This window comes from Protopterus annectens, chromosome 7.part0 (genome assembly GCF_019279795.1).
Source record: "Protopterus annectens isolate FY-2018-M chromosome 7.part0, PAN1.0, whole genome shotgun sequence".
NCBI classification, from domain to species: domain Eukaryota; kingdom Metazoa; phylum Chordata; order Ceratodontiformes; family Protopteridae; genus Protopterus; species Protopterus annectens.
Window position 1 is genome coordinate 351,794,484 of NC_056739.1, and position 17,208 is coordinate 351,811,691.

The 17,208-nt window shown below is 37.5% G+C and overlaps 1 protein-coding gene across 1 annotated transcript in view; it reads right to left on the reverse strand.

The window, feature by feature from the left end:
* LOC122806462 (probable serine/threonine-protein kinase clkA) overlaps positions 1–17,208 on the reverse strand; it is a 130,451-nt gene that overhangs the window by 86,009 nt on the left and 27,234 nt on the right. Inside the window, exon 2 of the mRNA XM_044076923.1 lies at positions 5,988–6,096. Within this exon, the coding sequence (XP_043932858.1) occupies positions 5,988–6,096 (109 nt within the window). The remainder of the gene's footprint in view (positions 1–5,987; positions 6,097–17,208) is intronic.

Here is a 17,208-nt window from a genome sequence, read left to right on the forward strand (position 1 = left end):
ACCTGCCTGGGCTACAACATCAGAAAACACCTCCCTGTCTGTTTTCATGTAGTCCAGGGAGGTATGTCTCAGGTCATTCACACCAACAGGACAATGACAGAGTCAGATTTGTACTTGTTGTGGAGTGACCTGAGTGCATGCGTTATGTGTCGGATCCTGGCACCTGACAGGCAGCTGACAGTAACTTTCTCCTTGTTTAGCCTGGTGAGTGGAACATCAGTGTGCTTGACTATGGAGTCACCTATGACTAGAGTGTTAGGTATGTTGTTATCCCTTATGGGCTGTGGTGAGTGGCACATTGAGTTTGTGGGCTATGTGTCATTTGGGTTGTGTTGGGGGGGGGTGGAGGTTGCTTGCATTTCTGCTTTGGAGATCCCTGTTGTTTGGGTAGATTTTTTTTGAGAGCCTCCACAAATGTAGGTGTGTGTTTTGTGTTTCTATGTGTGTGTTTTGGTGGTGTAGGTTTTGAGGGACTATGTGAGGAGTGTGGTGTGGTGCAAGTGTTTACCTTCTCCTCTTGACTGTTTAGTCCAGTCTTGGGTGAAGAGAGCTTTGCTTCCAGTTTGGTTATATAAGTGCATCTCTCACAGGTTGTACTGTTGGGTGGTAGGAGGAGAGGGTTGTCTGTGTACATGAGGCAATTGCTGCATTGCCCCAAGATGCCCAGATTCATCAGGTAGACAGGAGAAAACACTGGAAGCTGACCCTTAGACATGCCTGGATAGGTGCTTATTTATTAAGTACTAAAAACTGTTTTCCTCTAGACAAGTGAGGAAAGTTGAGTGCTGTAGTAATTTGTAGCTTATTTAGTGCCTACAATGAATTCTGAACAAGTGCTGAGCTCAAAGAAACAGATTTGAGTGCCAAAACTAGAAAACTGGCTAGTTCTAAGAAACAAAATTAAGCTAGAAGGCTTCCCTCCAACACAGAAAAGCTTGGGGGCTCAGAAGCTTACAAACAGTCCTGGATACAGCAAATCTGTATCTGGACAAGACAACTTATAGGAAAGGCAGGAAACAAGCTTAGAATTTTTTTTTTTTTTTTGTAAAGTGGAAAGAGGAAAAGAGGAGCAGAAGCTAACTGGGTTGGCTTTCTCAAATGTTCTCCCTGGAATAGGTAGAATGAGGTAATGACACTAGACTGGGAGGAGTGTCCCAGATCAAATTTACAGTAGGGGTGGGCAACTGCAAAGCCACCAACTATAAAAACAGGATACCAAGAGGGAGGGAGGGTGGAAAACAAAAATCAGAACAAACAAATACAACCAGATGCTTAATTGTAGAAAATTTTACTTAATACCTCACACACAGTGAGTAAAATAAAAGTGCTATAAATAACTCAGAAATAAGCGAAAAACAGGATACTTAATGTTATATATCTCAGATTCGTTAGCTCAGAGCCCTTCCTCCAATTAGCTTGCTCCAGGGATCTCAACCTAGCCTGTGACATTAACAGAACATGTTGTAGAGATGGATATATATTCCTGAGATTACCACTCCTCTGGAATAAGCTCCCACTTCACGTGAAGCAGAGCTCCTGAATGACCCTATTTAAGCATAACCTTGACAACTGGATGGGTGACCATAAATTCACCCCGGGGATGACATCTATGTCCCTCATAGGTTCATAGGTGTGTACTAGACTAATGGCCCTGGAGTCTTTACAAGCCTAGCCCATAGACGTTTCCTGGCGTCTTGCCACTTGATGTTAGTTCCCAGTGCCTCTATCCAGTAGAGCCACTGGAGTGATCCCCGGGGTGAACTTTCTATTTCCCATCCACTCATCAAGATTTCTCTTGAAGATGGCCAGTGAGGTGCTCTGTTTGACATGTATGAGAAGTCTATTCCAGAGCATGGGCAGTCTCTGGGTTATGAACCTGTCCCTCCAGCATGTTCTGTTGATTGTGGTAATGAGGTTGAGGCAAGACCAGACAGGAGGAGAAGGAAACCACGCACACCACAAACCCAGTTTCACATAGAACTATCACAACTGCAAAACAAACACATAAACACACAAAGACATACTCGGAGGCACTGATCAAAAATCTACCAAAACTACAGAGGCCTCCAAAGCAGACACCCAAGCAACTGCCACCTCAAGACATAAGACATGCAACACATAGTTCTCAAAGTCAGTGTGCTAAACAGTCACAGCCCTTAAGGCCAAACACAATGCCAGACACACTTGTTATAGGTGACTCCATAGTCAGACACACTGACGCCCCACTCACCAGACTGAACAAGGAAAAGATCACAGTAAGCTGCCTGTCAGGTGCTAGAATCCGCCACATAACACAAGCACTCACGTCACTCCACAGCAAGTACAAGTATGACTCAGTCATTGTCCATGCCGGTGTGAACGACCTGAGACGTACCTCCCTGGATTACATGAAAAGAGACATAGAGGAGCTCTCAGATTATGTAGCCCAGGCCGGTATGACCCTGACCCTGAGCAGTATCCTACCCTCACCAAGAATGATGCCACAATACAGAGACAAAATGATCAGCTTTAATAATTGGCTTAATTACTGGTGTCATTCTAAGGGGATCCAATGTCTGTCTGCCTGGGATGACATGCTTGACAAGCCACGCTGCTTCAAGGGACGGCTTGCACCTGTCACCCTGGACTTCCGAATATTGGCAAAGACTCTTGCCACCCCCATAGTGCCTTTTTTAGGCAAGGCTCAAATGATAAACCTACCACCCTAGAAAACAAAAATGGAGAAAAACTAAGGGCAATACTGCTCAATGCCAGAAGTCTAAACCTCAAGATACACTCCCTCAAAGCCCTCCTCAGTATGGAGAACATCGATGTCTGTGCTGTGACTGAAACCTGGTTCAAGGCTCCTGAGAGCACCCCAGCACTATCAGGTTATACCTCATATCATGCTCCGCCCCAAAATCCGGACCGAACCACAAAAGGAGGGGGAGTATCCATATTCATAAAGGATACCCACACCTCCAGGTTAGTGGCAACGCACGAAGCATCGGAGACCATCCAGGTGCAATTAACCATAGGTAAAACTGCCCTACAGTTTGTAACATGCTACAGACCACCTTCTCAAACTCAGGAAACCCACGCAGCCTTCCTGAAGACACTGGAGAGTATGAATGTCTCTCCAAACACCATCATATTGGGTGACTTCAACTACCCAAACATAGACTGGGAACATTACTCAAGCCCCAACACCCTAGCCCAAAGGTTCCTTGAGTTCATAAACTCAAATGCTATGGAACAACTAGTCACCATTCCCACAAGAGGAGAAAATATACTAGACCTGATCATCACAAACATGGGGACAAAATGCTCCACACCGAAGTATATCCCTCATTGGTGAGATCAGACCATAAATTAATCTCACTGGAGATCCACATCCCGCCCCCACCTCCAGCAAAAAAGACCACAGTGAAGAACTTCTCAAAAGCAAACTTCACACTTCTTAAGACTGGAGTGGTATCCTTCAAGGCCCCCGAGCCAGTGGAAACCACAACCCACGCTGCTGAAACCCTTACAAATGCCTTCTACGAGCACCTCCAGGAATGTATGGATCAAGCAATCCCTAATAAAATCAAGACCCTTTCCACCAAAGGCAGGCGCCCAGTCTGGTGGACTCCAGCCATAAACACTCTACAACAAGAGGAGAAAGCTACTACATGACAGAGCAAAATCCCTAAAAGGGAAGGCATCTCTGATCAATGCTAGCAAAAAACTACGATCACTCATAAAATCATCCAAGGCCAACTTTGAGAGAAAAATCGCTAATGACACAAAAGACAATCATAAAGCCTTCTTTAGCTATGTTAGAAACCTGGGTGGAAACTCCCAGATATGCTCAGAATTAGTCCAAAATGATAAAAAAAATCACTGAACCCACAGACATTGCCAACATACTGGCAGACAGGTTCAGTGCAAATTTCTCCCCTCCCTCCCCCAAAAGGAGAAATATCTATCCCACCAGAGTCTAGCCTCCCAAACATCTCAGATGCCCAGGTGAGAGCTGCTCTCTCTAAAGCAAAAAACACAGCATCAATGGGACCGGACGGTGTCCCTGGCTGTGTGCTACACGAACTCAATGAGGAACTAAACCCACACATAAGGCTGCTGTTTAATCTTAGCCTTGCTACAGGATACGTACCCAAAGAATGACGTACGGCAACTGTGGTCCCACTCCACAAAGGCGGTGCTTCTATGGGCCCTGGAAATTACCGCCCCATAAGCTTGATGAGCCTTGTCTGCAAAGCTATGGAGAGGATCATAATGGAACTCATAAATAAAGACATTGGGGACCTACAAACACTGGATCCTACCCAATTTGGCTTTGTCAAGGGCAGATCCTGCCTCTTGAACTTGGTCGACTTTTTCGAAACAGTCACTAAGGCCATTGATGAGGGTAAGGCAATTCACACAGCCTACCTTGACCTAGCAAAAGCGTTCAACACAATACCCCACTCGGGCATCATAGAAAAGCTCACCAGCTTAGATGTAAACCCATATGTCACAAGATGGGTTGCAAACTGGCTCAAGAACAGAACACACAGGGTTAGAGTTGCTGGTGCCATGTCAGACTCTAAGCCGGTCACGAGCGGTGTCCCACAGGGCTCAGTCCTGGGCCCCCTCTTGTTCGGCATTTATTTTTCTGAAGTGCAGGCAAACATAGGGGATTGTGGCTGACAAAATTTGCAGATGACTGCAAACTGGGCACCATAATTGACACTCCATCAGACACAGACATCCTCCAGAAAGGTCTCATAGAAATGGATAACTGGTGCCAGAGCCATGGCCTTCAGCTAAATGCCAAAAAATGTATAGTCATACCCTTTGGGAAAAACAAGGTAGCCCTAATTACCACATAGGTGGTAATCCATTAAACACGGAAGAAGTTATCAGGGACCTGGGGACCCAAGTTGACAGTAACCTCTCTTTGACACTCACATTGCCAAAGTGGTTAGGAAGACCTTCTACATTGCCCACCTGATCATGAAGGGATTCACATCCAGATCAGGAGAGGTCATTGTACCCCTGTACTCTTCACTTATCAGACCAATGATTGAGTACAACGCCCCATTCGAATGTACCTTACCCGACACCTGCAGCAGTTGGAAAGACCCCAAAAGTTCCTCACCAAAAGGATAAAGGCTCAAACATATGTCATAATGATGCCCGACTGAAGAAACTCCAGCTCTATTCAGTCGCATACCGCCTGCTCAGAGGTGATCAGTGCCTGACATACAAGGCCATGTCCAACCCGAATTAATGGACATGCTCCACCTCAAAAATCCAAATCCACCAGAGCCACGAGAGCAAGAGACTTAAACCTCAACACGGATATAAATAGGATGTGCTGGAGGGACAGATTCATCACCCAGAGACTCCCTACACTATGGAACAGAATCCCAGTCCATGTGAGGCAGAGCCCCTCACTGACTCTGTTCAAGAGAAATCTTGACGAGTGGATGGGAGATCGTAGGTTTACCCCGGGAATCATCTCTGTATCACTGCTGGACAGAGGCACAGCAAACTAATGGGTATAGTATTCTCATCCTAAGGGGTGGTGAAAGCCACACACACTCTGGCTAGGCTTATAAATGCCCTAGGGCAGATAGCCTAGTATGAACCTATGAACCTATGAACCTATGGAGCATGTGGTGGGGAGAGATTGGGATTTCTTTAGATGTAACATTTCTAACAGAGCTGGGTCAGACATGGCTTTGTAAGTCAAGCAGAGAACGTCTCATGAACAGGAGTAGTCAGTCCTGATCATAGAATCACTCTGCTAATAATAATGATCTAACTATGGTCAATTAGGGTCCACAGGTTTTTACATAGTTAGGGCCATTAGCCTAGTAACCTCCTATGAATGTATGAACAACTTGACATTATATCTGAGTCATATTTACAGGCTAAACAAACACACTGTAGAACTTATTTGTTCAGATTTGCTGAGCTTGGCACATCATTTATTAAATAACAAGGGAGTGGTTTCTTACCTCTGATTAGCGTCTTCTGCACTGAAGGAACTGGTGATTGGTGTGATATCTCGCCTGGCTCTGAGCAGGTTTGCATTGCTGAATGGCAAGCTCTTCTGAGACAAGGATTCTGATAACAGGATCACAGACCTCCATTAGTTTCTGACCATTTTAGCTTTATATCACTATTACTTAATTTATGAATATTACTTAATGAATTAGTTGAGCAAAGTAATGACTATGAAAATTATGTTATACAAAGCCAAGGTGTAACATTAGATGTTGAGCATAAGGATTGCTGCTGCAGTAGCAATCAGGCTGAATAAGGGAATTTTCAACTTCAACTAGCCTACCTTCTAGAACTTTGATAATTCCATGCATGGGCTAGTCTGCCTTCCTCATACCAGAGACATCACTCCAACACTCTGATATGCACAGGAAAACAGCCCACACTGCCTTCTGTTTTAGATATAGTCCAGATATAGCAATGCCTGAGGTAAAACTACCCTCTCTGGGATATATATATATATATATATATATATATATATATATATATATATATATATATATATATATATATATATGTGTATATGTATATACATATATAAATATATATATATATATATATATATATATATATATATATATATACATATATAAATATATATATATATATATATATATACACACACACACACACACACACACACACACACACACACAGAGACACACACACACACACACACACACACACAATTAATTACTATTTACAAAGGTTTTGCAATAATAATTAGCTGGAAATAATCCATAAGATATCTTAAAGTATTGTTTACTATTGTTTACAGATGAAACTGGTATAACAAGGCATAACAGTTATTACACAGAAGTGAAAAATATTTATTGCTTAAAAACTGCCATGGGAATGTAAGGGTAGGCTTCTTAAGAACTTTTCTGATCAATATCATTGTAAGTACCTGTGTACCTGTGAAACTATGAAAACAGTCAAACAAAAGGTGATATCATAAATTACATACAGAGTGGTCCTAGGTAACGTGCCAAAAGAATAGTGACAATATTTGATAGCAGAAGACAAAATAGTAGCGTACGCTGTAAAAGCTGCAGTTAAATATCTGTCAGAAGGGAGGAAGGAGACTAGGACCCAAAAAGGAAGGGGAATAAACATGGGGAAAATATGTGGGTTCTAAATTAAGTATAGTGGATGAATTGGGTTATATTTCAACAGGAGAATAGAAGACTGATAATTAGGTCCGAGATGTAGAGTGAGATTTCAATAATGGAATGTTAGGCTAAGATGACATTTTTTTTTGTTATATTTCTATTATGGGAACCTTTATATTGGACTAGTTTAAGTATATGCTTTTTAATTCAGAGCAGAATATGACAAAAGGAATCAAACGATGATCTGGAAATCTATTTTATTTTATTTTATTTATTTTTTGTTGCCTGGGGTAGAGCCCTGATCTCAATGGACCAATTTTAGTCTTGGGCCAGAAAGGCATTCGTGTCTAACTTAAAGTTGAAGGAGAGTTTATTAACCACAGTTAGAAAATAATTCTTTCTTGCTCAGCTAACTACCAAAGGCATAATAGTGGGCTGTGACTTCACGTATGCTCATCAACATTAACAGCATGATAAGGTTAATGCATTGTAGCAAGCTTGATCTTTCATGGAAGTATTGCTTATAACAAAAGTTTGGTTTCCTGTATGGATAATTCACTGTAAGTGTTTGTATATGTCTGCATACTGTCTGTTAGCTAATATGTGTTTAAGGGAATGGTGTCGGTCAAATGATGTAATAGCATTAAGAAGAGTAATTTAAAGGTGTAGTTTAATGAATGTTAAAAGTTACATGGCCACTTCTTTGCTCATTTAAGCTGCAGCTTTGTGTTTGTATCTTGTTCTGAAGAAGTATCTCTTTTGTTCCGAGGCAAAAGCACTTCTGTTAAATTTAATTAAGTGTATTAATTCCTTTTAGTGCATTTAATTTTGTTATATAATTTTAAAAAGGAGACATTACTGTTTTAAATACCACATTCTATGAGAGCGATAAGTCATGCATGGGTATTGATTAGTTTACCAATACCCAGTTACGGTTTATTGGATGAATAATTCTTATGTAAATATCAAACTAAACTGATGAAAATAATTTTATATGTAAATGGCTTTCTCCTTGATTGAAACAGAGACCTTCTCACACTTCAAAATAAGTTGAGCAGTTTCAATATCCTAGTTAACTGCACTAGTAGGAGAGGGTTACTAATTAATGCAGCCAAATCTAATCTATTGATTTTTGGGTTCCCAGTGTAACTAGTCAGGTTCTTGCCTATAGTCATCACAGCTAACCAGATCAAACACCTCAGAACTAAAGTATCTGAGCATGAGTGTAGACTCCTCTCTTAATTCTGTCAGACATACTGAAATTGCCCTTAAAACGCTGATGCATCTAAAGCTATGTTATAAAATCTTAACTTCCCTCCATCCACTAGCTAGAAACATCTTCATGCTTCTAATGGAATATGGCTTAATCCAAATGACTCTCCATTCCTGTACAAATACATACATGTTATAGATCGCAGTTAACAAAATCGGTAGGTTCTTTTTTCTGGCAAGACAGATGCACCTATCACTGCCACTTACCTTTAATTGGCTACCACGAGCAAACAGGCCAATCTACTCTTTACTTAAAAAGTGTATAAAATAGTCATTCTAGGACATTACTATCTCCCCCTCCTTAAAATGGAAACTGATTATAAAACAGCATATTTACACATGCCATGATTACACAGAAGAAAATGTACCCTTTGTTAGACCTAAATTTAAAACATCCTCTGGTGTAAGGACTACTCTATACTAGGATTAGCCATTAGGAATTCACTGCCAGCAAGCCTTAGAAAATAGGGGAACTTAAATTGGAACTAAAACAACATATTTAAAGGAATCATCTTGTGTCTATTTTAAGGACAATGGCTGATCGGCACATTCCACTGCACAGATTTCTGATTCAGTTCTGCACTGCACAAATTCATAAAGTGTTCAGTAAAATAAACTATGATATGGTACACTATGTGTATTAAAAAACATTTCGAGCATTGCTTTAGATTGTAAACAATTCTTTAATCGTGCAGACTACACCTGTATTTAGTAATTTTATTCCATGATGTTGTACCTTCTTTGATAAAATTATACACATATTTTCTTAAATGTATCTGTTAGTTCACTACATCTAATATCTGTGTACTACACCCATCCTCTGTACATCTAGTGCTTTAGATTTCATTGTATCTATACAAACTCTCTATGTAGTCTTTTTGTCAATTTGCCTTATAGCCTGGGTTGTGCCTAAAGAGTCTGACCAGGCCTCCTACCTGGTTAACAAAGTACATACATGCAGAGACAGAACATGGTCATATGGAGGCCTAGGCTGGGGAATGGACCGGTGGATGCCTCTCCAACTCTGGTGTCCCATTACTTGTCTCTGTCCACTAATTACCATAAGCACTCCTCAAAACTGTTAGCATGCATAATATTTTCTACTTTACTTTTAAAGTGAAGCCAGAGATATGAATTTAATTTAAAAGTTAAATATCCTTGTTGACAAACTTAGTCCCACTAGGCTAGTAGTGTCTTTTCAGGGGAGACTCTTGTTTGTATTTATACTACTAAGGGAAATTTGGCCAAATCATTGGGGAACTTCCCCTTACTCATCATTGTTGTGAGTGAAATCCATTTTGCAGGAGCACTTCCTGTTTCCATTCCAGATACTGAAGCAACCCTGAGAAACAGAAAGGCAGATGGAGAGAGAGAAAGACATAATGGAGTAGTGAGAGAAATGGAAGAGAATGCAAATATTTCAAATAAATGTATTTGATGGAGATGAGTCAGTAAATGATGGATGTATTATTACAACCCTCCAGTCAGTGGAAGGGGGAGGGGAGTTGCAGGTGCTTTTCTTAAAGAAATGGTGATGCAGACTAAGTCAGAAAATGAAGGAGATGTTTCCTGGGAGGACATTATGGAAAAAATACATAAGGAAGATGCAGAAAGAATGCTGAAGTCTAGTGGTGAGATGGAAAGGCAAACATATGTAGAAAAAGTAAAAGAAGGCAAAAGGGGAGAAGCAGAAAACAAGACAAAAGAAAATTAAAAACAGAAGTACATGGTAAGGGTTCAAAGAAAAGAAGACAAAGAAATGGACAGGTATGAAGTGTGGGACAATTTAGCAGTTCCTTTGGATGTAAAATCACACGAGGTACGAGTGTTTATTTTTATTAACAAAGAAACATTCTGTGATATTATATCTGAATCCACGGAGTCTTTGTGATAAAAGCATCTAACAGGGGAAACAAAAAAATGTTCTGTTTGTGGGAAAATGATGGAACATGATGCAAAAATGTGAGCTGAAATTATATAAATGTAACAAAATTGGATATTTAAGGATAGATTGCAAAAATGAAAATAAGAGTAAGGAAAAAGAAAGAAAAGAGAATGAACAAAAAGAAGACATTTTAGAAGCAGTATAAATAGAAGAAAAATCAGATGAGAAAAAATAATAAAGAGAACATGGAAGAAGGTTCTGAAATAAATGATGACGGACATCTAAATTGGGTAGTAGTAAAAGAAAAAAATTCTATTGGTAAAAGGGTAAAAGAGAAAGAAAAAAGGAAATGGTTGAAAAAGAATATATGCCTAATGATTGGGCTCGGTATATAAGTTCATAGGTTGGTACTAGGCTATCGGCCCTAGGGCCTATACAAGCCTAGCCATAACAATTCCCTGGCTATTTCTTCCCACAGTATGTCTGACTCGCACAAGTTTCAATGTTTGATTCTCAACTTTGGGAGGGAAATTAGCTAGGCTTAGAATGGCATATTTAGAAAGCAGCCTAGTAAATAGCTATGAGCTTATAAAATCATGAATGTAAGAAAAAGGGAAAATGAGTGTTTTCTGTAAATGTGAATAGTATTAAGAATATAGTAAGAAAAATAGGGATTTTGGAGTGGTGTAATACATGTGATGTAGATGTTATTATATTAGAAGATACAAGCTTTAAAAAAAATGAAGAAAGATTACAAATAGATAAACTATGGGTAGAAAAGATAATCTGGAATTTCGGAAATAAGAGGGGTTCTGGAATAGCCATATTCTGTAGAAATACAATAAAGATATTAGATGTAACTTTAGCACAATGGGAAGATTAACCACTGTAGATTTAAAATGGAAAGAACAAGTATATAGAATTATAGCATTATATGCTTATACTAATTGTAAAAAAAGAACTTATTTCATCGGATTTTAGACTATGTAGTGGTAAATATGAATGTTATAATAACTGGAGACTTTAATTGTGATTTAAGAGGCAAGCATAAAAAGAAAAGAAATGTTAGAAGATATAAGATGTGGTAAGTTAAAACATTGGGACAAAAATTCATGGACTTTCAAAAGGGGTATGTATAGGAGTGAACTAAATTATTTTATAGTATCAGAAGGTTTAGTTATAGTAGAAGGGGAGGTAGTTGAAACATGGTTTTCTTATCTTGCAATATGGCTAGAGACAAAGGAAATAAATTGAGAAAACTAGGCATGTCTTTGTAACATGGGAGGAAACAGGAGCACCCAGAGAAAAGCTACTTGAATGGAGGGAGGACATGCATACTCCACAAAGAAGGCACCCCAGCTGGGAATTGAACCGGGGAGCCTCTTGCTGTGAGATGACAACGCAAACCATTACACCACTGCGCCGTCCATGATATGAGAACATTTTATAAAAATCGGTCTGAACTGTGGATATTTTAAGAAAAATTTAATTTTTTTTACAGTGGCAATATGATGTGAGAAAAGTAGAGAGAAAAATATAAAACACATATACCGATGCATTAGAATATTTAGAACATAGTGATAGAAAGTACTTTGAGAAAGAAAAAGAACTTTATGAAAGAAATCAAGAAAAATAAAAGTATTGTTATATAACAAAGATATTTGTAAAAGACAAAAGAGAAGTATTGAGTTACTTAAGCAGATTAGCAAAGGAAGATGGTAGTATAGTGAGAGAAATCCAAAAAACTGTCTAACAACCAAATGGACCAAAGTTAGCAACTAAGTCCAATGAAAGAAAAAAACAAAGGCCCAAACTTACACCACAGATAAAAACCATTTACAGAAGAATTGGGCTATACTTAAGTCTGATAGTGAGATAAGTAAAATCATTGGTGATCATCCCCTCTTTACATTTAACGCAATGATAGGAATTTAAAGCAATATTTATGTTACAAAGATCTATGTTTAGAAAAGAAGAAGAAGAAAAAATAAATTTCAAAGACTACCTTGCTATAACTGTACTTTTTGTAAGTATATTAATTTATCCAATGAATTTATACATCCTCTTACATCTAAGACATTTATATTACTTACTTATGCAACTTGTAATACCCAGGTTGTGGTTTATCTAGCTAACTGTGCATCCTGTGACTTGTTTTATGTAGAAAAAACAAATAAAAAAATTAAAAGCTAGGATTGCCTCACGTCAGATATCCATAGGAACATTGATACAAATGCTTTAGCTAAACATGTAATGAAGAATGATAAGCATCATAGTTTTAAATTTTGAGTATTGGAACACATAGCATTAGGAAAAAAAGGTGGTTATTTGAATAATAAGACTGAAATTGAAGAATATAAGTGGATTAATTATCTTAGAGCTGATTACCCACCAGGATTAAATAACATGAATAGTATCAAACCTTTATTAAAAGAAAAACAGTCTAATGTAGTATAGTGATTTTTATTATATTATATATTTATTGTATGTTTTTTACTGTCTCCCTTTCCCATTCCCTATCCTTTCCCCTACATTTTAGAAGTGATTTTATACATGTGATCGACTGTGTTGTTTTTATTGATTGGCTTTTGATATTTATAATGACCTACAGCTTGTCTGTTTTTTAATTAACACTAAAGAAGAGTCTGTTGACTTGAAAGCTTTGTTCAATATATTAGACAGCTTGGGCTTTTGTTTTTTTTTTCTTTCATTGTAATGAGAGAAATAAAAAAATGTAAAAGGAGAAACAGGAAAAGATTATAAATAGTATAGTACAATATGTACAAGAAATGTTTAAAGAAAAAAAAACAAGGTAGTGAAAAAACATGGAAAGTAAAAAGTTAACAGAAAAAGAGAATACAGGGTTGAAAAAGGAGATTTCTAAATATACTAGAAAATGTATTAGGGCAAGTAAAAATCGATTCTGCTGCAGGACCAGATGGAGTAGGGTATGAAATGTATAAAAATATATGTGAGTGGCAAAAAAATGTAAAGATTTTGAATGAATGGTTTAATGGAGGTTTTATGTATAAATAATTACTGTATGTAGTGGAATACTAAATTCATATTGAAGAAGGAATATAGAAGACAATTAAAAACAAGAGACTAATAGTACTGAATAATAAGATCTTTATGAAAAAGCAAGAGATTTGAAACTAAAATGTGAAATAATATGTAAGATAGCATAAAGAAAAAGGGCTGTCAAGAATTATTAATGACAGTTGGAGAAACTGTGGATGATATTATTTATTTATTTAACATTTGTTGACCATGAAGGTTCAGCTAGGAGAGAGCCTATTTTCAGCAGAGGCCTAGGGAGAAATGCTCCAGATGCATATCTTTGGAATGTTGGTGGAAACCCATATGAATGCAGGGAGGACATGCAGACTCCCACACAGAAGACACCCCAGCTTAGAATTGAACTGGAGAACCTCTTGTTATGAGGCGACAATGTTAACTGCTGCACCACTGCACCACCTATTTTGAATAGAAAAGAAACAAAAACATGATAGGAGACCTTAATGAAGCATTTGATACAGTTGGATATGAAATCTTATGGGCAATGATTAAAGAATATAAGTGATAAAGTTAGGAAACTATGTATGTCAGTGTATTGTAATAATAAAGTAGAAATACTTGTAAATGCTGGTTAAGTAAGAAGTACATATGAAGTGGTGTAAGACAGGGATGTCCAATGAGTTGTATACTCTTTGCATTAGTAATGAATGTAATAGTTTGTGAAATAATTACAAAAGGAGGCAAGATAGATAACACCTGAAGGGTTAAGAATTCCAGTTTATGTTAACATATGCAGATGACATAATAATTGCAAAAAATAAAATTTGGATAAAATAAGTAATTTGTACAAATCATTGTCTTGAGGTGATAGAGATGAATTTAAATAAAGAGAAAAGTAAAGGTTTAGGTAATTTAAGGCTAGGGCTATATATTTTACAATTAATGAACTTTCTGTGTTGGGTATACAATTTGGGAATAAAGATGCAAGTAGAATTCAATGGGGGGGGGACAATAGAGATAAAACAAACATCTTTTCTGGAGTACATATAAATTACCATTCAGAAAAAAAGGCTTATTTGATAAATACAGTATTGATGGGAAAAATAACACACTTAGCAAGTGCATTTATGTTGCCAACAGTATATGAAAAGGAATTATTGTAGTAATATTTTTCATTTATGTGGGGTTCTAGATTAAACCCAGTAAAAGAGGAGTTTTGTATGTGAAAAAACAGGAAGAATGTTTAGGGTTAATTAATCCAGTGGTATATGCTGCTTCATTAAATTTGTACAATGTGCTGAAGTAGATAAATAAAATGATGAGAGATTAGTAGTAGAACTGTATAAATATAAGGATGATAAATGTTGGAGTATGGTAAAATGAGAGAGCGTATAAATGAAGAAGTAAATATTACAAAAAATAATTTTGCAGAAAATAAAAATTGATGATACAGAAAAATAAATGTATGGTATAAGAATGTTATGATAAAACATTACTATATAAAACCATAGGAAAATCTAACAGATGAAAAAAATGTAAACTATACAATAAGAAGCAAATGGTATAACCAGAAACTAGAATGTCAAGATTTGTTGTGGAGTCTGGTAATAGACAAATTACCAGTAAAAGGAAATATGCTATATAAAAAGAAAAGTGAGAGAATATGTTTATATTGTCAAGAAGAATAAAATACTGAACATTTTTTTGAAATGTAAAAGAGTAAAAAATGTATGGGAAATCTATGTAAAGAGGATTTTTTCAAAGATAAAAACAGATGTTTAAAATAAACATGGATATGATTAAATATAGATATTATAAGAATAGAAGTAATAAATATGTTAAAGAATAGATAAAAAGTTATTTTATGTCAGATGGGTTATATGGAATGAAAGAATAAATGAAATTATGTTTAATGCTAAATGGATTTTAGCAACAATATTCAAATGATGGTTATAAAAAAAGGAGTGAGGGTTTAATAGGGATGAAAATTTAGTATGATTATAAAGGGAATTGTGAATATATGTAAATATGTTTGTATATCTGTACATTTGTAAATATGTAAATACGCTGTAAATAAGAATTCTTTTTGTATATAAATAAAGGACTCCCTACTCTTTTTGATAGCTCAGGCAGACTACCATTAATGCAGTCAGATGGGGCCTCAGTTTAACATTTCATCCAAAGGACAACACACTCAGGAGTGCAGCACTGCCCCTTCAATCTTAAAGGGCACCACAGTATCAGCAATGCTTAACATTTCATCCAAAGGACAACACACTCAGGAGTGCAGCACTGCCCCTTCAATCTTAAAGGGCACCACAGTATCAGCAATGCTTAACATTTCATCCAAAGGACAACACACTCAGGAGTGCAGCACTGCCCCTTCAACCTTAAAGGGCACCACAGTATCAGCAATGCTTAACATTTCATCCAAAGGACAACACACTCAGGAGTGCAGCACTGCCCCTTCAATCTTAAAGGGCACTACAGTATCAGCAATGCTTAACATTTCATCCAAAGGACAACACACTCAGGAGTGCAGCACTGCCCCTTCAATCTTAAAGGGCACCACAGTATCAGCAATGCATCCACATAGTGTGGGAGTAGAAGTGACAGCCTTCTTCACCATTTTCATAGTATAGGAGTAGAACCCACAGCCCTCTTCACCATCTACGTGGTGTAGGAATAGAACCCACAGCCTTCTTCACCAAATATAGCACAAATACTCACTGCCATTTGCTAAACAAAAAATTGCACATTGAAAACAGCATAAGCTACAGTAAACTTCTCTTCCATTGAAGCACACATTCTTTGAAAATGCACTGCACTGAAACTTAGAATTCCTTGAAAATGCATTTAAATTCAGATTCTTTGAAAAATGCACCCCCAAGGACTAAGTGAGCATTCTAGTAGTTGATGTACAGGATTCAGGGTCTTGTATCCTGTAACCATGGTACAGAGTTTGAGCCAGCACAAGTTAATTAACAAACATTATACTTACACACACACTCAAGGAAGGAATGCTCCTCTCTCAAGGCAGACAGTTCCAAGTTCTAGCAGCGTAGCCATTCCAACAAGTTTCTCCATCCGTTAATATCATCCACAGTATAAATTTGTGTTGCTAGCATACGTCGTACTAAAGACGCAGTTATAGATGCAATGCGTGTCCTTAAAGAAGAAATGTATTTTTTTTTAATTTAATTAAAATTAAATGTTGTGGCATTGCCTCAGTCAGCTGGCCCAAGGCAACTGCATAGGTCACCTAGTGTTAGGTCTGGATCTGCATCCACATATAAATGAAATCATATAAAATAAGTCTTAGAAGTTGTATAACCATTCTTTCTTTCCTGTTGTAAAATGTGCATTACCAGTGTGATGAAAGGGCAGCTTAATGCTGTTTGTTCTGCTTAAATCTGGGGAGTAATTTGGTACCGGCTAGCAAGTGAAATTTACTGTCACTAGTAATACAAAGACAACTTTGTGAACTACAGATTCACTTTTACCATTATCTGTAGGTTCCCCAGACTGATTTCTTCAGTAACTCTTGCTTAGCTCTTTATTGAAATGACTTCCACAAAAAAAATATATAATAAAACCAACTTTGTGTTGTTGAATAATATATCAAACAACCCTGCAGCCCCGCAGGCAGAGAGATGGGAACACATGCAGCAAGTGATTGCACACTATAGTCACCCCCTTCCAGGAATCAAACAGAATAATGAAGCAGTGAAAAGGGTATTTACAGCAATGACCTTGATTAGAAAAATTAACAATAAAATAATTATTAAAAATCTTGTATGCCACCACCAAGTCACTATGATCTGTAAGTAACACTGGATTTTCTCTTGGTTGGCTATATATATCCACTACAGATTCACCCATAAAGCA